Source organism: Phaethon aethereus (genome assembly GCF_964289735.1).
Source record: "Phaethon aethereus genome assembly, chromosome: 15".
NCBI classification, from domain to species: Eukaryota; Metazoa; Chordata; class Aves; order Phaethontiformes; family Phaethontidae; genus Phaethon; species Phaethon aethereus.
The window spans coordinates 5,911,798-5,937,696 of NC_138591.1; the positions used below are offsets into that span (position 1 = coordinate 5,911,798).

At 43.4% G+C, this 25,899-nt stretch overlaps 1 protein-coding gene across 1 annotated transcript in view; it reads left to right on the forward strand.

The window, feature by feature from the left end:
• Nucleotides 1–25,899, forward strand: part of MAD1L1 (mitotic arrest deficient 1 like 1) — a gene marked incomplete at its 5' end in the record, with an annotated part of 375,295 nt that overhangs the window by 246,600 nt on the left and 102,796 nt on the right. The window contains one exon of the mRNA XM_082006803.1: nt 3,424–3,631. Within this exon, the coding sequence (XP_081862929.1) occupies nt 3,424–3,631 (208 nt within the window). The remainder of the gene's footprint in view (nt 1–3,423; nt 3,632–25,899) is intronic.

Consider the following 25,899-nt stretch of genomic DNA (forward strand, 5'->3'; position numbering starts at 1 on the left):
CACTGTGGGTTTTTAAAAGATTGGCTTGTCTCAGTGTAGCTGCAGACTGACGTGCTCAGGAGTGCTGTTGAGCCCCAAAAATAAGGCTGAGTCCTAGTGCTGAGTTTTAGAGCATGATTTTTCAAGGGTGCATGTTATAAAAGGAGAGGATAAATGGGATGAATGATCTATAAGAGCCAAAGTAGTGCAGCTTCATGGCAGGGCTTTATAGAAAGGCCAGAGACGCATTTTAAAAGTGTTAATGTTAAAACACATTAAAAATAACCTGCAAAAAAACCAAACTAGTGCAGCATGGGTTAAAGCAGTCCTGGCAGGAAAGTAGCAGCAGTCTCCAGTTTCGCATGGCTTTCCTCCACACCGAGATCCTTCTGCTGTCTCGTGCCTTTGCGTGAGCGTCTGCAGTGAAGGTGCAGTATGAAAGCGCAGGCGATCCGCACACTGTGCGCTGAAGCCAGCGTGGTGGTGGCAGCCAGGGCAAGGAGGCCCCATCTCTGCCTGACTTGGCATCGCAGCCGTGGAGGGAGACGGGGCTGGAGCCGCCCTTCGTGGCTTGTCAGAAGTGCCACGTTACTGGGCTGCAGAGGGAGAATTGGGCTCCACAGCTCTGATTTTAAGAGCATTCTTCTGCCAGCCAGCATAACCCCATTGCAAACTTCGAGGTTGAATCTCTTCTCTTGAAAGCCAAACACAAGAGTGAGGAGTGCCCTGACTTGTCTGGAAGAGTTCTGAAATGCAAATGGCACGAGAAGTTAGATAGCTGGCTGCGGAAAGAGGTTTGCAAATGCCCGTGTGTTGCTGGGGAGAATACATCTAATAAGCTGGAGTTTATGTTTAAACATAAGCTGTCTTCATGTTCCCTCTGTTTGACATCTCCAAGGTGCTGTGTGTGGTCCCGGTCCTTCAATTCTCTCCTAAATTTCTCTTGGCCAAGGCTGTCAGTGGGATTATTTCTTCTCTTGGTCTTAATGGCCTGTATGTCAGTTCCAGGCTGTTTGTCTGGACCTCTGTGCCGAAATGGGGTCACAAAGCCTCATTGCTGTGGAGCTGCAGGACAGTTCTGCCCTCCCAGATGCTCCTGTAAGTCTGCTAAGCACCACAAGGCTGGGACAGTATGAGAACATGCATCACCTGCCCCATACGTGGCTGAGGGTGTGAAGACCATGAGCTCTGACTGGGCAAAATGTGCGCAGCTGGGAGGGGTACCCAAGATTTCTGTGCCTTAGCTTCCTCAGTTCTCTGGAGTGAGCTCCTTGGACCAAGGCAGCCCTTTGGGGGTTCCTGAATCCTCCTGTGTTGGGGGATTCCACCCACCCCTGCTTGGCCTGGGACATATAGATACAGATATGACCTCCTTTTGTTTTTTCATCTGTACTTACACTGTGAAACGGTGACCATCTCTTCTACCCAGATGGACAGATGTGGTTAAACTGGTATCTCATAAGGAGCACCATATTCGTTGCTCAGAGTACAGGTGTGAGGAACAACTGTACCCCCTTTATTTTTTGGTCTGGGAAACACAGCAGTGAGAGCATCTGCTGGCTTCCAGGTTCATTGATGCTTTCCATGCCAATCGCACTGAAACTCAAGGTTTCCAGTTGTGCAGTTTTAAAGGGTGTTTTTGGTGGTAGATGCAAGAAGGCATTAACCTCATGTTGATCAGCACGTGGACCCCATGCTCTTGACAAAAAGCACTTTTGGAATTCATGTCTTCTTCCGGGTCTGCACTGCACTTCCCCTTTGCCTGCATAACTGCCGGCGTCCTGCCAGCCTCGGCTTTGGCTGCTTCTCCTCCACGGTGGGGCCCATCTGCGTGGCATGGCCCTGGGAGCCAGCTGGCCAAGAGGGAAACCAGCCTTGGGGATCACAGGGGAGCCATGGGCCCCGCAGGCCCCACACGTCGCTGGACCCAGACCCCCCACACTGCTTGTGGGCACCTGCATCTGCGGGTGAGCACACCTCTTCCAGCTGCCTTCTGCCCAGCCGACGTCTAGAAAGTGAGGTTTTAAAGGAGAGTTTCAGGATGGCTCCCACACGAGGGCACTGGAACAGCTGTGAGATGTAGCAGACATCACATGTGGACATAAAAAGTGCCCAGCTGGCCCTTACCCATGGTCCATCCAGCCCAGAAGAGCATCTCTGACCACAGTGATGGAAGATGCTCTTTTGGGAGAGCCCACAAACCTGGCCATGCTCCCCAGCAGTCTCCCAGCAGCCAGAGACGCTAGAGGTTGAGCCCCTGGCCTCCCCTGGCAGGGCCCAGTTACGGAGCTGTTGTCCATGAATTCTTCAGACCCATTTTTGAACCAGTGCTGCATCTGCTGCCAGGCTCTGGGGCGGTGAGTTTTGGCAGCTCGCTCCCTGCTGTGGGCAGAGGTGCTTTACAGTACGCGGACGGAGTATTTTCAATAAAGGATGTTTGGGAATGAGATCTTCTGGGATCTTCTACCAGCAATGACCAGCAATTAAGGTTGAAGTAGCTCAGTCTCTGCTCTGGGTTTGCATGAAAAAACCCACGTAAAGTTCTAGCACATCTTTAATGAAAATGAAATGATAAAACTGGGATAATATCTACCTCATGCTGCTCTTGAGGGTTAATTAATGTTTACAGAATCACTTTAGGTCTTGAGATTTAATTGAAGGAAAAATATTACCATATAAAATGCCTTTTTATGCAGGCGGTGCTATAGGGTTTCAGCTGGGCAGAGTGCCGTGGAAGCCAGCATTAGCACATGCTTTAGTACTTTCGTGGTCGTGAGGCTTCCTGTAGTTTATATGAAAATTGTCTCTCTGAAATCGCAAATGTAACATCAGTGTTTTCCTCTCACTTTGCAAGAATATTAATTTGCTATCTTAGGACTTGACTGACTATTTAAACTACTATAAATACAACTCACCTTTGAGAAAAAAAAAAGTATAAAATGAAATACCTGTTCACTTGCTTGGGATGAGCTGATACAACTTGCTAATGACTCCACCATTGGAGTCATATGGATGTTGCTGGGTCTTACGAATAATTAATTAGGCTAGTACAGAGTGTCCTGCTGTAGTTTAGGGGTGTATCTGTGTTCATTATAATCTCCTGCTATCAAGAGATTTAAAATACAGCTATAAAACTTAATTTCTGGAGTTAAATGTAGCTGTGGAGGTAACAGCCAGGGAGCAAGCTCTGTTGAGGGGGCGGGATTTGTGGGGGTTTTTTTGGGGGGTGTTTTTGGGGGTTTTTTTTTTTGAAAGAGAGTAGCAAGAGAAGAAGCAATACTGGATTTGGCTGACTTCAACTGTTGGGATAAAACATTATCACTGTATAAGTGTCCCTTTTTCTGCTGTAACATTTTTTGTCTTCACACAAAAAGTGGTACAGGTTGGGTGGACTTGAAGGTTGGATCAGTTACTCAACCTGCTTCTGTTGTTTCTGCCACACAGGGTGACTATGACCCCAGCAGAACCAAAGTTCTTCATTTCAGCATGAACCCAGCAAGCTTGGCCAAGCAGCAGCGCAAGGAGGAGCAGCAGCAGCTCCAGGAGGAGTGTGAAAGGCTGAGGGAGCTGGTGAGGGTGCTCGAAGGAGGTGGCTCCATCCCTGGGAATTTGGAAGGAGTTGGGAGTTTTCAGTCACCACAAGAAATTGCAGGTAGGCTGCTGGCTTCTGGTCATGGAGCTGCACTTACTCATCCATACTGGCAGAGGAGCTGACTGCAGAAGCAGATGGAGACATTGCAGACAGTGTGTTTGATGGAGTGGTAATAAAGGAAATGAAAAAAGCTGGGTTGATGCAGAAGAGAGTGAATGTGTGGTGGCAATCCTGTGGCAGTTTGCTACAGAGGGTAGGTGTTAAGGATAAATAATAATAATAATAATCCATATCATTTGCTCATGATAAATGAAATACCAATACAACAGCCTTCATAGGCTGGTGCTGCCGATAGAGCAAAAGGAAATATTTCCTTCCTTTCAGGGCTGGTTTAGCCCTTGAGCTAGTGCAGACAGCAGGAAATAACTTTCATAGCTGCAGGGAAGCAAGTGGTTGAAATCTTTTCAGACCGGGCTTAAAACAAATTAATATTGTTTATCAGTGTATATGTGCCCCATTAATCACAGCTACATTCAATACTCCATGAAAATAAAGCACATCTTTCACTGGGCTAAATACATTTCACAGAATCTGTGGCTCTCCTACAGTACAGTCTGTCTTCCCTTCACATACCTGAATGAGACTTTTTAGTACAGTAACCCCAAAGTCAGCACCTCTAGACATGCTGTCGGACTCTGTAAATCAAGGTAAGGATATCAATAAAAAGTGACCCATCACCTGCAACAGTGTGAGGGGATCAGGTAGAGTCGAGTCATGCTGCAAAGCCCAAGAGATCTTACTGCTGTAACTCTCTCGCATGTACCTTTCCCTCAAAATATATTTGTTAGAGAACAGAAAAATAAAAGAGCTGAAGGTCTGTGTGTTGTGTTCCAGCAGCACGTATGTGGTCAGTGTCCGTAGGTCAGGATCTTCCCTTGGATGAGGCTAAAAGGGCAGAGCTGCTTTCCTCAAAGACTATGTGTGCTGGAGACTTGAGACCCACAAAATGGCAGAGTAGCTTTTAAAGAAGATACACAGAAGAAAATATCTTTCACTATTGTGACATCAAAATTCTCTGAAAGTAGCTTGCTTCTTTTCCCATTGCTCAAACAACAGTACTTTATTACTGCTAAGAACGTGTTTGTTCCAGCATCTCATAGTGGATTATGGTACTATATAGCCTTAAAAATATGACAGTGAGAAGTGTAGATGGGGTGGTTTGTAAAGTGAAGAGCTGACTGGATGTTAGAGGTACAATGACAGTTTGTCACAGTTGTTAGTGGATGCTCTAACAAATGCCTAAGCATTAACTGCTTCCCGAACATTTAAGGAAGGCTGTCTTTGCCCATAGGAACTTTCAGTCTGAGGCCCCGGTGAGACTCGAGCACTTCTTTGGGGCTAGTTCTTGCATTGCAATTTGAATTTGAAATGCACTGGTTTTTTAAACTACAGCAGATGCTGCTGCCCAGTGCCCTTGTCCGTCGCTACGCCCCCGAGTAGCGCGGCACATCTAACACTGCAGATCCATGTGGCTGACGGTGCCCCTCGAGCCCGGGGCGCAGAGTGCTGGTCAGGGCGGAGAGGATGCAGAGGTGAGGCCAGCTCCGTGTCTCCGCCGCTGATTAATGAACCTCTGGGGTATCATCTCCAGTAATTAGACCATTTCTTCTGGGGGAATGCTTTTCTCAACGTATCCCTCCTGTGATCTGTTATTCATAGTTATTTTCTGTGGCCTTTCACGCAGTTGCTTTTAGCTGTTTGTGAGGCGCTTCTGTGCTGGAGTGTTAGCAGGTTTGTCTTTAGCTTATAAGGGATGCATTTTTAAAGCCTTTTCTCTTCTGTCTTTGTTTCCAACAGGAAAGCAAACAGCTCACTGGGTTTCAGGGTGTTTCCAGGCTCTCATATACGTGATGTTTTTTCTCCTTTTGCCCCAGTCCCATGCTGCATCATTCTGACTTCTGGTCACTAACTCAGATGGGAGAGAGCATCAGTTGCAGAGCCTAGCAGGGTGGGAAATACTTCAGTGTCGTTTATCACAGTCACAGGAGGGCCCTTTGCATTCTCAGAGTGCCTGTAAGTGCATGTGGAAGTGGTTCATGTAAACAAAACGGGGAAAAGAGCTGTAAGTGGAGGGTGGAGGAGCCCTGTGGATGACTGTCTTTGAGACCAGGGCATGCGTATAGTAAGCCAGGTTATATGGAAAGATCCTGGGGTTTTTTTCGTGTATTTTATGTACTTGTCTGCATCCCTGTCATGCACAAGGAATGTTGCCATAAATAATCCTAAATTTTCCTTTCTGCTGCAGGAGCATTCAGCAATATGGTCTGATGATGAAGACTGTATTAGGATGAGCGAGAGATGCTGAGGATGTTATGGCACTGCCTGCAAGGTTAGCAGGCGTATCTAAGCCCAGATGAATGCCAGGTTTGGCCTTCTTGCTGGGGCAGGGCAGAGCTCCTGGTGGGTTAGGAGACAGCTCATCAAGCGCGCTGTGCAAGCTGCATCCATTTTTGCATTGAGTCTAACCTGCTCAGCTCACGCAGCATCCGCAGTGTGGATGCAACAGCTGTTCCAGGAGTGGTTTAACAACACGGATTCGCATGGCCAGGAAACTTACACTGTCTCCTTCTGGATAAGAAATGGAAGATCCAGCTTTCACTGTTTTCTTTAGGGTCTCAACAGCTCTGCCCACATGAACGGCTGCCATATGCCTTCCATTTTAGAATATTTTCAAGGTGTGAAATGGGGAGCATGTGGCAGAAACTCCCGCTGCTCTGTTTGTCACTGTGCAATTGGCTGCCTTGGGGAGGAAGGTTTATTGTGCATAATAAGGGAGCAGGTTTCAGTGAAGTTTGTGGAACTCCTTCTGTACAAAAATGACAAGAATTAGAATTTTTCTTGCACCCCTTTCTGTCAGCTGCAATACCCGTATGTCTGTTTATCCATCTCATTCATATGACACACGTAAGAGGCAAATTCAGTTCTCTGAGCTTTTGAGGTGGGAAGTCCCTCGTTGTCAGAGTTGAATGGGATGAAGGGAGACTGAGGACAGAGTACGAGAAGTGCGGGTAAAAGCTGGGAAGACAACAAAGGTCATATGTATGTTTGCATTTTACCTTTTGACAGATAGAGGCAAATGTAAGATTTTATTGTTCCATTTTGCCATATACCCTGAATGGCTTATTGGCAGAGGTGAGGGATTTGGGTGGCCTCTAGCCAGTCAGATTTGCTGTGTTCAGCAAGCTTATGTGATCTGCAACAATTATGCTTAAAGTTCAAAGAATTATAATTATATAAACCAAAAAAAGGCATTAAGGACAATGATGTTGATGGTTTTGATAATAATGTATTGGCCATTATTAAATTCACTCATTGGACTGGAGTGCAGCACTTTTTTTCTGATCATGGTTCCGACTCCTGGATAGGTAATAAGGAAATTATTACTGTGGACGTTAAAGCTCATTAAATGTGACTCTATTAAAAATCAAGGTTATGCTGGACTTTAAATCTCTTTGAGCATAACCGCTGGAGGCTGCAGCACAACCTGGCAACTTGCCACGTAGTTCAGTGGTCCTTTCCTCTCATTTATGTCGTAATAGTCTCTGTTAAAATGGGTACCAGGGCTATTGCAAAGGAGAGGTTTGAACAATGTGAGCTATAACAACATACCGTCCTTTTTCAAAGTACGGATTCACACGCAGGGTTGTGCGGTATTAATGGGGCAGATCCGTGGCAGCCGCATTACAGGAATGGGCTGTAACTTTACGGGTGTTTTGTTTCTCTCCCAGTGGCTGCCCACGTCTGGGTTGTGTAAGAGGAGAGTGCACCAAGGTCAGGCTGCCATCTGGGAAGAGGCTCCGAGTCCTCCTGTCTCCGAGACAGGGATGCAGATTGTAACAGCTTTGGAAAGGTGGCGCGGGGCATCACTGACCAGATTTGGAATCTGTTCCAGTTCTGCATTTCTCTTTCCTGTCCTCTTCATACTTCTGTTGTATTTCAGGCTGCATTTTCTGCTTTTTTTTTTTTCTTCCAGCTTTTCCTGTTTTTTCCTGCTTCCCTCCAGGTCATTTCTATTTAGATCTTCCTTTTTTGTCTTGAGTGGTCCTGGTGGACCTCTTGCTTATTCTGTTCTGGCACTGCTAGATACGGAGTTCAGTCTTAGTTGCAAGCAAATAGGTAGGTGGCTGCTAATGGGAAGCTGGCTGACTTGTGTATTGTGGCAAAGCATAGGTAGAAATGAGAATGCTTCAGGTGCTGATTCTTTCCATTTGTGTTCTTACCTCAAAAGTGACATGTTTAAAGGTGGGAATGGGAAGATCCTTGGAAGCTGGGTCCTGACTAAAGAATGCAGTAACGTGAATTTTCCATGAGCTCTCATGATTTATTGCTGTCCTGTAAGTATAGTTGAGCATTCCCTTCTTTCATGCAGTCTCTCCCTGTGAGAAAGAGGAAAAGTGCTTTTAATTTTCTTCTGAGAGGCAGGCTGGCACCCCTACCAGGAAAGAGGATGGAGAAATCAACTCTGATTTCAACCATCTGTGGAGAATTTTTGAAGTGAACTGTTTTCGTGAACATAATCCCACCAAAAAGGAAAGCTACTCATCCATCTCAGTGATTTCAGTGCCCTTTTTCTCTTGTTAGGCAAAAGTCGGAAAAGGGGGTCCTTGATGAAGGACTAGGGAATCTCACTCTAAGGCAGGTGTTTGACCCTAAAAAAGATGCTATATCTGGTGTTCAGCAGAGGCTGTCTCCTGCATCACTGCCATGTCAGGGCCTTGTAAAAATGTAATTAATTGGAATTAAATTGGGTAATGAATTTATATTAAAATAATCTAGTCTTGTTGAAGTGACAAGCCAGAGATGGTAAAATTTGTCACTGTCCCAGCATGCTTGTACTTCTGATGAATGTGTTTCTGAGTACAGAAGGTGACAAAAAAGGAGCAGATGGAATTTAAAAGTTGCCGTTCTCCATCCACAGTTGGCTGAGCTGTTGGTTCTTGGAAGCCTTGGTGCTTCTTACCATCTGTGTATAGGAAATCCACACATGATGAGGGCTGTGCCTGCAAATGAAACCTAAGTCCACCTGATGAAGGATTTTTCTGTGACCTTAGTTGTTGGTGAGTGTGTGTGTGCAAGCGCAGCATCCATATCTCACTTGCTGATGGCTCCCAGCATCTTGCTGGTCACACAAGGTTGGGCCAGGTGGGTGCACAGAGGGCAGCTCTTCTTCAGTCACGTAATGCCTGTTCCTAAAGCAGAGGAAGGATTCATTAGGTGACACTTCTCTTGATGATGTTCAACATTCCAATTCCCCTTCAGTTTGTACTGAAGGAATTGCCTTCTTTCTAAAAAGACACAAAATGAAGGTCCGGGGCATTTGCTGTCTGCAACAGTTAAGGGACTTTTGGTAAGAGCAGGATGTTAGCCTTTGCTTGCCTGTATTTCAATAAAGTAATTGCTTTCTCCGTATCCCGATTTGTTCTGAAGTTTATAAAGAGCTTGTCTTTGCCTCTGGTGTTTTGCTGTGCACTGATGAAGTTCTGTCTCTTTCACTCCAGAGATGGCCACGTGTTCTTGATGGGGGAAAAAATCATTCCCTACTGCTACCTGCATCAGAAATGTTGCATAGCTTTAATGTGCAAAACACAAACGATATGGAAAGTGGCACACAGGACAAGTGTTACGAGCGGTGGTCCTTGGAAGCTGCTTTGCCTGACCCACTCAGAGCCATCCTGCCTTCCCGTGCCGACTCTGCAGCTGAACAACGGTGCCTCCTTGGGGCAATCCCCTCGCCTCTCAGCTAGTTATTATCATTATTGTTTTTATGGTGCTAGTTTCTCTGCTGCAAGACATTTAGACCAGTCTGGGAGCTGAATAGAACATTAAGACTGGGAATAAGCTGGTAGTTTAAATAGAGCTTACTTATCATCCATATCCCTTTGTCTCAGTCCAGCACTATAGGTAACGAAGTGGGGCTGCTAAATATACCTGTTTTCCTAAAAGACTATAGCCAAGTTGGGACCTCCTGTACTTCAGTATTGACAGTGTTACAGTAGTTGGTGGGCAGACTCCATAAAACCCTTTTACGTTACAGTGATGTCAGCAGATTTGGGCAGCCCAGCCAGAAAGGGAAAATACCTTGAAGCCTTTGTGTGTCCTGATTCAGCAACAGCATGGCCTTTGATGGTAAATACTCTGCCCTACTGAAGGCAGTGCAGGCACCTGTAAAGAGCCAGGTTTTCTGGCTTGAATGAAAGTACCTCAAGAGAGCGGAACGAAATGTTCCCAGGATTAAAAAAAGAGTTGGTTTTTTATCATATATGACATTTGTCATCCAGACAGATTCCCAAGTTTTTCTGGAGATAACACAGATATGAAGTCATGCAGCACTGAATATATTGAAAACAGTGTGCCCTGCCTGTGGCAGCCTGCCATCAGTCTGTTAAACAACCAGAAGGACTTGCCCTCGAGCATGACTTAATCTGTGTGCTGCGAACTGCCGGGACACAAGCGGGCAGACAGGGGTTGCTGACCGAACAAACCCCCGAGGATGCCTGAAGGCTGCAGCTTCTTGTGAAACTGTGAGGGGATGTGCCAGTGAGACATTGCTGGGACTTTCAGTCTCCGTCTGCCATCCATGGAGCCAGAGGTTTGTAATAAATCCTGTAATGTAGTTCTGTTGTAGCTACTGAATATGTAAAACTTGGTATCAGTCAAAGGTCACTACCCAGACTGTATGTAGCCTTCACAAAGAGCAAAAGAAGTGCAGGTTTTCTTCCTGGCCTCTCTTTTCCACCAGTTCATGTATGGAGTTCCTGGAGGCCTCGGTCTTTCTGCTTTTGTAAGAGGCAGCCTGTGAACCTGCATAATACTTCCATACAGCTCCAGTGATTCCTGTAGTTTTTTGTGGTTGGTTTCTTTTTTTTTTTATAGCATCTCCTACCCTCTTGCTAGGCACCATGTAGAAGTTGATTACAAAATATTTAATAGAAGCAGAAGCCTTGCTCCAGAGAAAATAAAGCCACTTCACCAAGAAAGAAATAGTAAAATAAGTTGGGAGGGAGAAGGAAATGGAAAAGAAAGAAGTGTATGTGAAGAGGGGGGCCAAATTTAAACACTGAACTATGAGAATATCTACAATGACTTCTGTAGCAGTAGGAGGAAGGAGGCTCCCAAGGGAAGGGTCTCTGAGCTTAGAGATCCTGCTTTGAATCTGGATATAATGGAAATGAGTAGCACTGCAAGAAAATACCACTGGGGAGAAGGTTGCTTGTTTCCTAGGCGGATGCATTTTCCTTATTCAGTACTGATGCAGTAAAGTCGTGGTATCACATCTGAGAAGGAAGAGGTCACCTTTGCTGAGGTAGATGGGAAGGTTAGATATAGAGGTAGCTTCTGGGACCAGATAAGTCAAGAGAAAATGTGTGGAGAAACCTGGGCTGACAGGGAGTATTCTGGCTTCTGGCTTACTCTATATGTGGCTTTAGAGGAGAATCGTTGATAGAAACGGTACTTTTAAACCTGCTGACTTGCGTTTCTAGTTCTCAGTTCATTAGTAGCTGAGTGAAATGTGAAGTGACCATGAGGATGAATTGTTCTCACTACCAGGCACATGCCTTTGAGTCCCCAGAAGTAGCTGTGCTCCTCCATCTACAACCAGGGGCAGTTCGGAGCCTTTGCAAGGAGAGAAGTCAATGGGTAGTAGAATGACCTGAAAGCTTCCCACCTGCTAGATCCCTATAAAACACCATCAAATTTGTACCATACGGAATCTGCCACATTGCAGATAGCACTCTTTGTGGCCATAGTTCTTCTACATCCCTCTTGGTTCTTCTGTATTCCTCTGTGCTGATGGTGTATCAACCAGAGACAAGCAAACAGGCTGTGGAGCTTTATGGGTCTTGGTAAACTTTGGCAGTTGTGTTTTCCTGCCTGAGTATTTGAGTCAAGCTCTTGTTCTTTGGTTGTTGCCTTCTTGGTGGCTGTGTAGCAGTCAGGATGCTCCTGCTAGATCTCCCAGTCCAGCATTTCTCCTGAAGGGAAGGAAACACACTACTATCTGCAGTTGCCCTTTGGATCCTGCAGCGTTGCCCACAGTTTGCATCACAGAGCAGCTTTTGAAGAGGACCAGTGTGCCACAAGGTGTCTGGATGTCCGCAACTGAAAATGCTCTTTCATTCATCAGCAGGATAGAGAAGAAAGACTTGTGCTGATGTCTCAAATTCAGGCCGACACGATTTCCCTGACATTAGAAAAACCATCCTGCCAACATGGCAGAGCTTGCTGGCGTGGGAGAGCCTCAGATCTCTGCTCTGCATCTTGTCAATGTATTGTTACTCCTGGAAATTAAAGCTTAATGTCTTTGTGAACAGTAAAGAGTAGTTGAAATCTAGTAGAGGAACTTTGCAATGGGTGTCGAGGTTACCGGGAAAGTCTTGAAAAGCCTTGTGCTGGCAAGGTGAATGTCCCCTTGGTTGGGGATGTTGGAAAGATTCAGAAAAGATGACAGGAATGGGAGAGTACTGAACTTTCCCTCACAATTTACACTGTCCCTCACAATACTATCCAAGGTGGCAGTATTCTTGTTATGGCAGGTTCATAACGGGGAAAAAAATTTACTGAATTTGCGGGTTTTCTCTGGAGTCCTCATTTCAATTTCCAGGTAAGTATACGTGGCCGGGAGCTGAAATCTGACTATCTTCACAGAATAAATAGGGACTTCTTAACACTGAATCCCAAATGAGGTGGGGTGAATGTGTAGAGACTGAGAAATAAAGTTTCTTTACTCGTTCCACATTTTAAAGGGGAAACGTGCAACTAAAATTCAGAAGCAGAAGGATAGCTTTTTGTATGGGCTGTTTTTCTGGTTTACGTATCTGTCTCTCTGTGGGAAGCTGTTTTTCCTGGGAAATACTGTTTTCCAGTTGTGTTCCCAATTTTTATTTTCACTTACTCTGATTATTTAGGGGCTGCAAATGGAGTAAAATAAGGCTGTTTCAATATTCAAGAACAGCGGCTGTATTTAAGAAGTTTAGATTTGATGAGTAAGTTGATGACATTGCATTATGTGAATTTGATGTGCAAACTTGTCACTAAAGTGTAAACATAGTGACAGCAGGACCAGCAATTCCCAGCCTAATCAAGTAAGCAGAGTAATGCATTCTTTGAGCTACAGAGTGATAGAGTCTGATTTACATATTAAAATGAGAAAAGCTACACAGATCCAACAATTAAGTTGATATTTTAATTGCCTAAAAGTCAGGAGATTCCAAGTTATGTTTCCTGCATCAGTTCATTTGTCACCCACCTGTATTTGTAGTGTTTTCAATGACTTGATTTGGTATGAAACTAATGTGGATTAAAATACATTAAATGTTAGCCATGGAAGAAAGGAGAGCTTTGGATTTGCTGCATTAGAAGCAGACTAAAAGACCTGAGAATTTCTTAGTCTGTTTAAAAACGGTACAAACAAATTCCAGGTAATTCCTTTCTTAATATTCTAGTACAGATGTTGGGAGGGAGGGAGAAGGAGCTATATTCAAATGCAATGGAAAAAAATTCCCGTTGATCTCAATAGACCTTGAATTATATCCTTAACTTCTTGTTTTCTTTTTAAGTAGTAAGCTTTATTTAATTGCAAATTCACACAGATGCACTAGTACCACTAAGAATTACATCAATATATGGATTCTGTCCTTGGTGTTTATGCTGGTTTCACAGTACTGATCTTCCATTCAGATAAGCATGCACGTATACAGCTACCCTTATCTCCCCATGCTGATGTTCTGATATATGAATGCTTGTTCCCTGCGCTCACAAAAAGCTATTCATATGCCAAGTCTGATGATTTTTTTATAATCCTTCTTTGAATTAGACTACAAAAAGAATGTGTTTGAAAAGGTTAACTGATGGATACACTTTTCTTCCTGATGAGGAAAAGAAAAATGGTGAAGTGCTGAAAAATGGTCAAGCAGAGTTTTGATCAGGCTTTTCTAATCAAATACATTCTAGGCAGTGAGCAAGTAGGAGAAATGTTAATCCATAGTGGATTTATTTGGAATGGAGAACATTTATTTGGAAAGCAATCAGCGTATAAAAGGAGACACTTGTAATTACTTCGCCCTCTTAATCATGGCACTGACATCAGTACCATGATGTGATAACGTTGTGATAGCCTTTTGAATGTGTGGCTGACATAAGACTGTCAATAGGAAGAGAGAGAAGCCTCTCTTAGTATCTTCACACCTATCGACCTGGTTTGCTAAAGTCCAGGTGTCCTGGGCAGCTTGTCCAGTGGTTACTGATCACGTGGGATCCTGAACAAAAAGGCATAAGAGCCACTCAGCTCATTTAGAAGAAAGCCAGCACCTTACAATCCCCTTGGGAATCTGCCAGTGGACAGTACAGCAGCCGAGCGCTGCCGTGGTGAGCTCCCGGCGTGGCACAGATCAGGGAGTAGATAGCAGTGTTCTGCATGGCGCTGGCTTTGGTGCGGTCATCGCATGCTTCTGGTGTCATTTTGTGCCAAAGTGGCAAAGGCATGGGGTTAAATCATAGCAAGTCTTCAAACTCAGGGGAGAGTCATGCCTGTCCATCAGGGACTTCTGAGCATCATGGGAGCAATCCATTATTTAGACTAAACTAAAGCTACCTAGTGTGGTTTATGTAGTCACAGCAGCTGATGCAGTCTTCACTCTCTATTTCAGTGTTTCCACGTTTTCTCCATTTCAGTGCCAGGTTATCTGTCATGAGCTCCAGTTAGAGTAAGTCAATCCAGCCTCCATTAGGGAACATCATATTCATTCTTACATTCATCCAGCTCCAGCTCAATGGATGAAAATCACACCGATGGAAAGCTAGTTGAAATCAGATTCATAAATTGCCTTTTTGCTCTCTGGCTGTCTGGGTATGTTTCTGTCTGTATTGAATAGAAGACTCTTGGTGCGTCCGGTTGGAGTACAGTAGCATGATGGGTTACTGGGTAGCTATGCAACTTTGTAAAGTCACCTTCTGCAATGATCCAATACCATTACAGGTGAGCAGCAGAAGTATTTAAGTTAAATAAATCAGAAACTTCTGTAAGGAAGGGCCGGAGGCAGCAGCAGCATCCACCTTTGCTGGAGACTGCGGATGTGTCATCAAAAATCTCGCCGCTAGTGGCATCAAAGGCAGTGCGCAGATCTGAAAGATTCAGCAAAGCTTTTCTGAATAGGCTGATAATGACGACGACGTGTGATTCCCCTTTTAGACTGCCATATTGCAATGACTTCCCTGAAATGAGGCAGAATTTAGGCGAGGGGAAGTTTCCATCTTGTTTTACAAAAGCAGTAAAAATAAATCCTAAGTTAGAACTGGTGATGTTAGATCTGCGTAACAGACGTGGGCTAAAGGCGTTTTCATCATCAGCCACCATTTGAAATATCTCCTGATCAGGTTGTTTCCATGATAATGTTCCTTCTGTGGTACGTGGGCAGCGTGCTGATGCGTTTGCAAGCTCCTTGCAGAATGTATTTGGACTCCCATGGTGCCACAAGGAGTAGTGGAAATTACTCTTCGCTTCCATTTCAAAGCAATTCTTTATACTATAGGATCCTTCACATTTTCCAACCTGAAAAACCCACAGAAAGAGAAGGGGAGCATTACCCTGTGCTTGTATTCTGGAGCCCCTAGGAAGTTTTTGGTGAAATGAATAATTTTAAGCAGAATGTTCCCATGTATGCAAAGTCTTCATCTGCACGGTGATGTCCTAAGCCAAATGGAGAGGATGTTGCAGCACTTGGGAACAGACTTAAAGCTAATGGCATCTTAGTTACGCCTCGGATAGCTCTGAGTCCTAGGCTGCTAACGCCAACAGTTAGAAATAAATAAGGATAAAAATTAGAACTAAGCATATCCCACTTATTGCAGCTTGTTAAACACTGTTGTTCTCCTCTGTCTAAGGTGGAGTGAACCAGCCTGTTCCATAAAACCAGGGCAAATGAGCAATTAGCAAGAGGTACAGAAATAGTGCTTAGGAAGGTATAAAGTTGCCCTGAGAGCTATAAAATGTCTCTCCTTGTTTTGCACATGGTTTAGAGTGGGAATGTTTGACACTTAACAAAAGCTGACTAATTCTTTGTTGTTTCCCTTTAATGATCAGAATTCAGGGGAGGGCCAGCTGTGACAGGCGGGAGAAAGCATTGCTGTGAAAGTGAAGCTCTTTTTAATTAGAAACTCCCTTGGATGATTTACTTTCTAGTGATTTGAGTGCTGGCCGGTTTGAATGTGTCAGCAATACTGACCGGCATGACGCAGTCTTGTCAGTGCAGGTTCTGTTTTGCTCTTCAGGCATCAAGAGGTGAAGCCTGCTCCAACAAGGAGAGTCTATGATGAGGGAAATTATAACTGCAGCCAGCCGTGCTAGCGACTTCACCATCTGCTGTGAAGTCTCTGCCTTGAATGCCAGCACTTGTGGTAGCAGGCATAATGATGATAATATTTAATACTTCTGTGGCACCCTGTTTCCGAAGGTCTCCAAGTAGGCTAGAGGTACTAATTAAGACTTGCAGCACCCATGGGAGGTGAGCATGAGTCTCCACACTAGCTTTTCTTGCTTGCAGAGTCTAAAGAGATTGTGGCAATGATCTTTGGGTAGCAATTCCTTCCGTCAGGCAGCTCTGGAAGAAATAAAAACCTCTCATACTGTTGTTAGTTTAAATTAGAGCTGTATTAGAGAGGCAGTCTGACTCGCGTTAACCTGCTGGAGTGTAAGGCAGGGACTGAGCTTCGTGCTCCGCAGTGGGCTTGTTGGGGGAGCAGCAGAGGCTGGGCCCGACGTAGCTGTTTTGGAGTTTCTTACGCTGCTTTGTACAAGTCTTGGAGTAGGTTTTGTAACTTGAGTCCAGTCCTTAATCCGTGGCCTTCTGAGGAAACTGGACTCTTGAGATCAGACTGCAAACACTCAGTGCAGTGCTGTGCACATAAAACACACAACCAGGACTCAAGTCCCCAGCAGATGTGTCTCCTGATCAGACTTTCTGCATGTGAAGTCATCGCTCCTTTTCTCAAAGCAGTGAGGTGATGGGCCCGTGTATAGCAATCCACAGTGAGCCTCGCAACAGCAACGTTGGAGACAGTGCCTGAAAATGCCTGCAAATAACACAGATTCCTCCCGGCCGAATCCATGTTCTGTAATGATGTTTAGGATTCTGGATGGGTTTTTTTGTCCAAAGGGGTTTTTTGTGGTACAGCTTCATTTCATTTTATATAACTCAATCTTTCTCGTAGAAGAGTAACGGGAAAGCTTTTCCATAATCTGCATTTCCATAGTCTGCAGGAAATGGATGAATAATGTTGTATGGACCATCAGGAAGGAGTAAACACATGAGAAAGGGAGAAATTTGACCACAGATCTTTAAGGAGTGATCCCAGCACTTACACTCATGGATTCAAAAGTATGTTCCCATGAAGGTCCATTTAACATACTCTTCAGTTCAGCAGAGTTGCAGCAGGAAAGCTTTTCCTTCTGCTGAGTGCAAGGTGTAAAATAAAACCTGCTGGTTAAGAACAAAGATATACCTACTGTTCACCATCTCTAAGAGGAAAAACACTATTGTCAAGTATTGTTATAGGGTGTGTAAGTGTATTTGAGGCTATTAAAGACAGTTATTCTCAGAGATTTATACATAACAGGTTAAAATGGGGGAGGGTGGGGGAACAAGCCCTTGCTGTGTTTAATTATTGCTGGGTGCTGCGTGCACTTTTCTCCATTATTTACTTAATCTTAAATGCCAGATGCTAAAGGGCACCAGCATCAATTAACTGCTTAATTAGACTTGCAAAGAAATCATGTAATTTACTTATAGGCAAATAAAAAAACCACAACAACGCACAAAACAGAAGCTCAGGGCTCTCTTTGCAGTCATTTTTAAAGCTCCCTACGTACATTTGTTGCTTTTATTGCTTGCTGGAAACTCTTTGGAGCACTCTCTGTGCTGCTTGCCCTGTAGGAATGCAAATGGCTGGATGCACCATCACTTGTTCGTTTCCATCTAAGTGGATTTAGCCACAGCTTGCTTTGTTGCTCTCCAAATTCTTTTAGTAGCCGTTTGGATCAGATGCCCATTGTGAGGACATGTGCGGTGCTTATCCAAATCAACAGGAGAACCTGGCTTTCACCCTGCCTTTGTGATCTGCATCCCCTTTGGTGCTTGCTCTGGATACGTTGAAGAGCAGTCCCCTGTTTCTGCTTAGGAAGACTTGTGGTGGACATATTTTTGTATTTTGCAGTGTATTTTAGTGTTTTAACATTCAGCCAACAAAGCACTGTGTCTTTACCAAAAAGACCCCTGCTTCCCTCACTACAAGATAATAGGAAGCAAGATGCTTTTATCCCATTAGTTCCCACTCTTACGAATAAGAGTGTTCACAGGAGTGGAGTACATTCATTTTTGTTTCATCAAGGCCTACACCTCTGAATCTTTATCTTGCAAATTGCCTTAAGGGAGTAATAATCAATACGTTTTGCTTGTGTCATCGCAAGGTTTTTCTTCTGCATAGGTGCTGCTGCCCTTCTGGCTCTGTTACTGCTATTCTCACGCCAATATCATCAACACGGTCATTTAAGTGCCTTTGCAGCATCCTGCGTTATACAACTTTTGGTTCTTTCTTAGTACCTAGATGCTGGAAGCTGCTGATGTATTTTTTTTTTCTCAGATGTCCTGAAACCTTTCTGAAAACAAGGTGGTGTTTAGTTTCTCAGAGCTTTGGTTTTCCCTTGGTGCCCATGCTGTTTTAACACTGCTCTTTTGCTTTCGGAAAATACGACGTAGCCCTCACTGAGTTCTCTGTTTCTTCAAAGCACTGTATAAACATTATCTAATTAAGTATATATAACATGCCCTAAAGTATGTTAAGGGAAAACTGCAGCACAGCATTGAAGCTTCCCGTCACTTGACCCAGTATAAAATCTGATTCAATCACTAATTATTTTTCAAAATGTTGTGCCTAATGACATGTATCAAGACAGGAACACCAGAGTTGCAGCCAGAAGCGTTGGGAGCTGCCGCCAACAAGAGAGGGGCAGTCAGGTAAGTCCTGTGTTAGTTCTGGAGTTGGTCTGGATAGGCACACTAAGGAAATAAACCGAACAACAACAAAAAAGAGGAGCTGCAGCATTTGGATCTTTCCTGTTTTGATCTATATAATCAGCTCTACATTTCCTGTTGAAATGTTCATTAAAATTGCAGCCCCTGTGATTATGCAGCTGCCTAATTCAAATCAATGGGGCTCCTGAAACAATTTCAGATATTTTTAAATACTGCTGTAGAACTTCCTTGTTTACAATGTTATGATTAAGTGACTTTTTTCTAAGTCATCTAAAGCATTAATAGAAATATCTTTAGCTTTTCTCTAATGTTTTTTTTGCTGTGAGCGGCTGCAAATAATGCAAACCTTGCTTTATGGCTTTATCTTTTACTTCTCAGTGCAGCATTTCTATTTGTATTGATAACTAAATCAGAAGCCCAATTACATGAGTTCTTTATAATTCCTAGTAAGCCATAATTGACTTCTTTTGTTTTGGAATCCTAATACAAATAAATAAAATTAATAGAGCAGCAAAATAAATAGCACTGAGAGTACAACAGCCATGCCTTGCTTCCAGCTCACTAACTTTTGGAAGCAACTGTTGATAACGTCTACAGCTAAAATACTTAGATGTTATAACTGACATGTGGCCATCCAGAAGGAAGATTATAATGTCCAAAGGGTCCAGATACTTCAGTAGGTCTTGTGCTGAAAGGGAGGTCATTCTAGTTTTACTGGAAAAGTACTTTCAAGGTAATTTCAGCTCTTCTGCTTTGGAATGCTTCAGAGTGAGGCTAGGGTTCTTGTAAATTTGTTTTAATAACTGTGGGATTATTAACTTTTCAATTCCCTAATAACTCCAATCCCTTTTACTGTTTGAGAAGCCTTGGCACAATTCTGATGTGTTCAAGTTGCAAACATTACAGGAAAATACCTAAATCAAAACATTGTGGGAGAGAGACTGCATGAATGAGCAGATGTTTACAGTCTCTGACTTCTGTGGCTGAGAAAAAGCAGTTGCGTTTCTATAAAAACTCCATGTGGTAAAAGCGTTTTAGTTGCCCATAGTTTTGTGTTTCATCTGCTTGTGAAGGTATTTCTTTAGTTGTCTTTTGCTTTTATTACCTCACCCCAGCTGTGCTTACGAACTCCCTTGTTCAACTCCACTCGGTTACGGTCCCACTGGAGTGCCAGGTCGCTTTATCCCTCACTGAGCACATCTGCTCGAGCTGGTGCTGCTAGGTCAAGCCATCGGGGTGGCCAGATGTGAGCAACTGCAGATGTTTTAGCACCGCAGCGTGGTGGAGCCCAGATGCTCTGCTACCAACCTGCTAGTGCTGCTGTCACTGTTTCAGCAACGTCCCTCTTTACAAGATGGGGGGGTGAAGACCTGGGAACCAGGACAAAATTGGTCAATGCTGACTGGCGATTGTTAACTCTGTTGTTACTGGGTTTAGAAGTAGATGAGAATTTTAAATGAACTCTTGTTCTTTGGTGCTGAAGAAGTCAGATGCAGCCTGTAGGACTGAGAAGTGAGTGTTGTTATTTAGGTATCATCCTGTGTGTCTTCTTGATATTCAGGACTTTTGCTTCTTTTGAAAGTTGGAGGTAAATGCTTTGGATGTGGACATGGGAAGGGAATGAAATGGAAGAGGACAGGAAAGACCAAAGCTTTTTCTTGTTTTAACAGAGAATAGACTGAATGTGATTTGGCCACTGCACCTTAATGGGTAATCCCCACTCTGAGCCTCGGATGAAAAGAAAAAATCTATAAGGCTAGGGATAATGCAGGAGGATTTTTGCAGACTTTTCTCAGATCTAAAGTGAGCTACTGAATAGCACAGCCTTTCGAGCACAGAGCTAATTCATTGATTTAGGGTAGTTGGGTAAATCTATTTTTCTTTGCTTGCACATACATGCACAGAGACCTCTTGTGCATGCCATTTTTCCCTTTCCTCACTTGCCCCTCAATACATATTTTTCCTGAACCTCCGCCTGACCTGTCCCAGCAGTGCTGCTCATGCCAGCAGCACGGCCTCTGTGGCACTTGGCGTCATTGACCCCAGTGAAAGAGTTCACAGCAGCAGAGAGTGACATCTTCTCTAAACCAAAACTGAAATGAATCCTTCTTGTGGAGGACTGCAATGCAAGAGAGCAGATTTCTCTGCACACTTGCTCCCTGGATGTGGATCGTTGGAGACCAAGAGTCAAGGTTACCTATATGGTATGCTCTTTTCCTACACCAAAATAGTCTTTTTGATGACTAAGCATCGTGGATCTTGGTTTCTTGACTGATCTTATTTCAAACTGGGTAGGTCCTGCACTAAGGCAGCACTTGGTTCAGAGCTCTCGGGAATTAGAGAGTTGGAAGAGTTCAAGCAATGCCAAGAAGCAAGAGGATCTTCCAGACAAACAGGCCGGGAAGGAGGTATCAGGAGGCTGTGTAGGGGGAATGCACATTGCAGTAGAAAAGAAAAATAGTGATATTCTGGGATAGGCTATTCTTTGAGCCTGCTACAGCAGTTGGTATTGGCAGGGCTTGCTGCAAATAAGCATGTCAGCCCCTCAGGATTCCCCAAGTGCTCTGGAAACTTCACAGCTACAGGAAGTATGCACAGGAACTGCTTCATCCATCACTAAAATGCATCCATGGCTAGTGTGAAATATAGTAACCACTTAGTGCCCCACAGGAACCGTCCTTATAACAGAAAGTGAGAAGTGTCTTTTTAACTTGAAAGTGGAGAAGGCAGAATGCAGTTCCGTGAATGGCATTTGTACAGGACATGAGGGCTGATACCACAGTCCTGGTTCATGCCCTCGTCCACAAATAAAAATGCTCTGCCAGGAGAATGCTTTGCCTCTTCTGTAATGGTCCAGGTCTAAGTTTCTTATCTTCTCTGAAAAATGGTATATCCACAGCACAGCGTGCTCCCTGCCGTAACCTTTAGTTCATTACTGATTCAGAGAGTGAGTGCCAGCTATTGAATCAGAGGGTTGGGACCAAGCTAAAGGTCGGTATTGTGTCTACGTACATAAAAGCAAGCGTAACCTCTTCTTCTTTTTGAAAGCACTAATATGTGGAGATGTAAAAGTTCATATCTGTGAATTCTGCGGCTCTTGCGTCAGGGTTGTGAAGCAAACAGACCGGTAGGAAAATACAGTTTCCCAGTTGAGGAGAATCACATCAAGAGACTGCTGGAGTTCAGGAGATAGTGGGCACAGGCATACAGCCATTGTTGTTCTCCAGGGTGGAAAATACGTGTTTCTGCCAGCAAAAGCAGACAATACCTAGGAGCAATTTGAAAAGCCAGGCTAACTTCCATGGCTTGCTAGCCTTCCAGATAACGCTTCTACCTGTGTCCTGTGCCCACTGCAGAGATTTCCTGCTGCTGTTTTTCCCAACTCATACTTACTTTCCACAGTCTCTGTGCCTCCAGCAGCTTTTGAGCTAACTTTGCACTTCTGTGAACTTTTTTTTTCCTTTTGTAGTTTGAATTCTGCGATAGAGAACTGAATGCTGTGCGTCTGTAGGGAAAGACAGTCCCTCCTTCAAGACATGCATAGACTCAGATACCTCTGCTGCATGTTAAATTGAAGGATTTTGCCTTTGTTATTTGCAATTTGTCAATTGTTAAAACATTCCAATGCCTGTCATTAGCGAAGGGGCATTAGGTTTACAGGGCCAGTTTCTCAGTTCCCTGTATTTACTCACCTGCATCAGTTATGCTGAGCTTAATTTTAATTATAATCCACTGAGTCACCTGTGCTCCACCAGACTGTTTTCTCTAAGGTTTTGTTTCATTAGAACTTTATTATAGAGCTGGTTTTTTTTTGTTTTTAAAGCCATCAAATTCAAGGCTGAGCTGTGAATTTTCCTGTTAAACAGGAAGATAGCCCAGGTCTGTGCTGTGATTCAGCAGATTCTGCGTTCCTAGGCTGTCACCAGATCAGTGCTGTCGAATTAAGAAGCATCCTTGACTTTCTTTTCCGTAACTCCTCTATCTGTAAAATGGAGACAGTGCTAATCTCTCATTTGTGTAACTCTGTAATGTTTGTCCGGCACTTCAAAGATGCCAAATACAATAAACCTGCCAAGCATCCTTTCGCTAACAGGATTGATAATTTACACCCAAATGCTCATTTTTGTGCTAAAACAAGATCACCTGAAAGATACTGCAGTTGGAACCAAACCGAGGAAGGGGGGAGGAGGAAACCATCTGTTACACAACAGCAAAAATGTTTCAGGACATTCGCCTGGGAAGCTCTGGGTGATGGGTTTGGAATATGAAGGCTTATTTATATGGATGGAGCTAATTTTCTCTAAGTTATTCATTTTTCACTTAGGGAATTACCTAATCTTACAAGAGAGTCTAGGAGGAAAGATTCATTTATTCTTTGTCTCATTCAGCCCCAGGCAAGCCTGAAGATGCTCTGCCTCTTCCAGTTCTGCTTTTTTAACTGATTCTATTAATAGAACTTAAAGATTTTCTTCCTCTTCTGGATAAAAAGGGTTAATCTTTCTGGTTCCCTCTTACCCTTCTCCTCCTCTTTTTCTGGAGAGTTCTTTTTTTGGCATCTCTGGCTGTTTCTATCATCTTCTGCCACTAATCTGCCACTATCTGAAGAATTCATTACATTTCAAATCAGAGGCCTTGCTGCATACATTAGCAGGTTTTAATAGACTTGCCACGAACTCAAAAAGGAGGAAAAAAGAGAGAAGATTTAAAACTCTTGTCTTGCCGAAAGCAGACAGATTGACTCAAAAATGACTCAGTCAATAAAAGATGAGTTTTGAAAAGGCTTCCCTCCGCTCAAAGGGAGCTCGTATTCCAGCGAATTAGGTTTTTCTAAGCCCACTGTCAGAAATTAATAATACATATAGCATGTAAAATGGATTTAGCCCTCTACAGCCTTGAACAAACATATCTTTGACTTGCTAAATGTGACACCACTACCAGGATTTTCCAGCCTTTATCCCAAGAGTTTGTCATCTCTCCAGAATGGTGACCTCAGTGGAATTTTTAAGCACATTAGAAAAAATTGCTAAATGAGATTTTCATTAAGATGTTTCTACTTTCCTGACCCTTTTTCTCCACCCAAACACCCTCTGTCAGAGCTGCTATTATTATTATTATTATTATTATTATCATTATTATTATTGCCAAAAGCTCTAGCTTAAACTCTTGAGCTATCGAGTCCCTCTACTAGACTCTTTCATTGGCCTTCCTTTGGAGAAAGAGATACTGAGCCTTCTGCATTGTAGCAGAAATCTGTCATTTGGGTGTTGTTTTTCTGCTGCTGCTGCAAAAAGACTTATAGGCCATTAAAATGTCTCTCTCTCAGAAACAAGAAAGGGCTTCTGTCTTATTAGATCTATCCACAAGTATTACTTTGTGATTTGAGGTCTTCCCAGGTGGTCCTGCTCATCTTGTTTAAGGTAATGTGAACATGCAGGTGTGAAATCAGTCACCACTCCTGTTTGTTCCTCCACCAAAGTCCCTCAGCTCATAAGAATTAAAAGTGGTACTAGTTTTAACCTCCTTGATGATTTGGCTAGAGCCTTTGTTCAAACTGCCCTTGCTCTGCATTTGGGCAGAGCTCTAAGAATCCACAGAAGGTGTTGTCTTTAGCAGGTAGCTCCATACACCCTGCGAGGTGGCTGTGGGCTGACTGCATTTGTTTATCTCTCATTGTTTTCGCATTCTTCCAAATCCCGCTGTTGTATTTCTTTTTTCTTTTTTTTTAAAGATTTTAGAGTGTTTGCCTCAGTCCTGAAATCTTTTCAGCATTCTCTCTCTCTCTGAAAATCTTATTCCTACTCCTTTTTTTAAATTAAGTTAACTTTGCAAAGTCACTGCGTGTCCTCGTCTCCTCATGGATCTGTTCTGTCCCCTGCTTGTGTTACTCTACATATTGACTTTCTTGTCCTATGCTTGTGGAAGGTAGCAACATGATGTCTGAACTCTGGACTATAGCCCCTAGATGATGTAGAGAAACTTTTCAAAATGTTGGTGAAAAAACAACCCCACTAAAGTGCTCCATTTTGCACCATTATGTGCTGTACAGATGTTTCTCGGACTTGAAATGGGCAGAGCTCATAATTTTTAAAATATGCCTGTAGGTTTTATGGAAAGACTGAGGTTAGAGTTGTTGACAGTATGCACCCAAAAAGTGCAGTGATAGTTCTTCCTTTCTGATTATCACAAATGGGAAACTTGCCCAGATTTTCTTGTGCTTCTCTGACTCCAAAGAGGAGATCTCTAAATATGGGTGGTGTTGTTTGGAAGAGGCTTCCATCAAAGTAACGAACAGCATTTTTCACACAGATGAAGGTAACAAACTAGTTCAGCACTAGCAAAAGTATTTCACTTCATTAGAAATTTCTACTTTTATCTCTTAGGGCAAACTTGTTAGGTTGGGGATTTTTTTTTGGTTTTTTTAATATAATTTTGACATGTAACTAGAAATTACCTGTCCTTAAAGGACAGCCAGTAGAACATCACCTTCCCCATTTTCCCTGCTGCTTAAGAAATGTGGGTGACTGGATCCCTTGGTCTTTCTTGCACAGGCATGGACCCTACTTACTCATTTCCATCCAAGAGCTGTGAGTAACTGCTTACTTGAAATCAGATGTGGCTTCTGCTCTTTGCCCCACTTCACTCATGAACATCAGCCAAGCAAATGTTGGTTCTTGGGTCCCATTATAAGATACAAACAGGAATTACACAGCAATCCCAGTAAGAGAACACTTGTCTTTCTTGCAGATGTTTAGTCCTCGGTGCTTAAAAAGTGTTGGAAGAACCAATCATATGAGATCTAGAAATCAGCTGGATTTTTGCAGCTTGGAAGAGGTGCTTGAGTCATTCTTCCTCAGGGTCTTTTATTTATAACATACGAAGCTCCTTCCCAGGATAAGTCTCCAAAGTTAATGTCCTGTCATCTTGTGTCATAACCAGGAGGTTTTAGTGCTCTTCTGAAGATGTGCTCCTACTGTTGGCATAGAGATGAACAAAATTGAAGGGAACAAGCTTCAGTCTTCCTCTAGTTTTGTGTTTGTTTCCAATTTAGGTCATTTTTTAAATCTGTTCCATGTTCTTTTGACTTGAAAAAGGAGTTTTCCCAGGGTATATTATGTCACTTAAGTTTCCAGCTGCTGTGCTGGAACAAAGCCTCCCAATAATCTCCTTAGGTATAATTGCTGGTGTCTTTTCAGATCATTTTTGTGAAAGGTGACAAACTGCTTGCCACAGTGAGATGTTAAT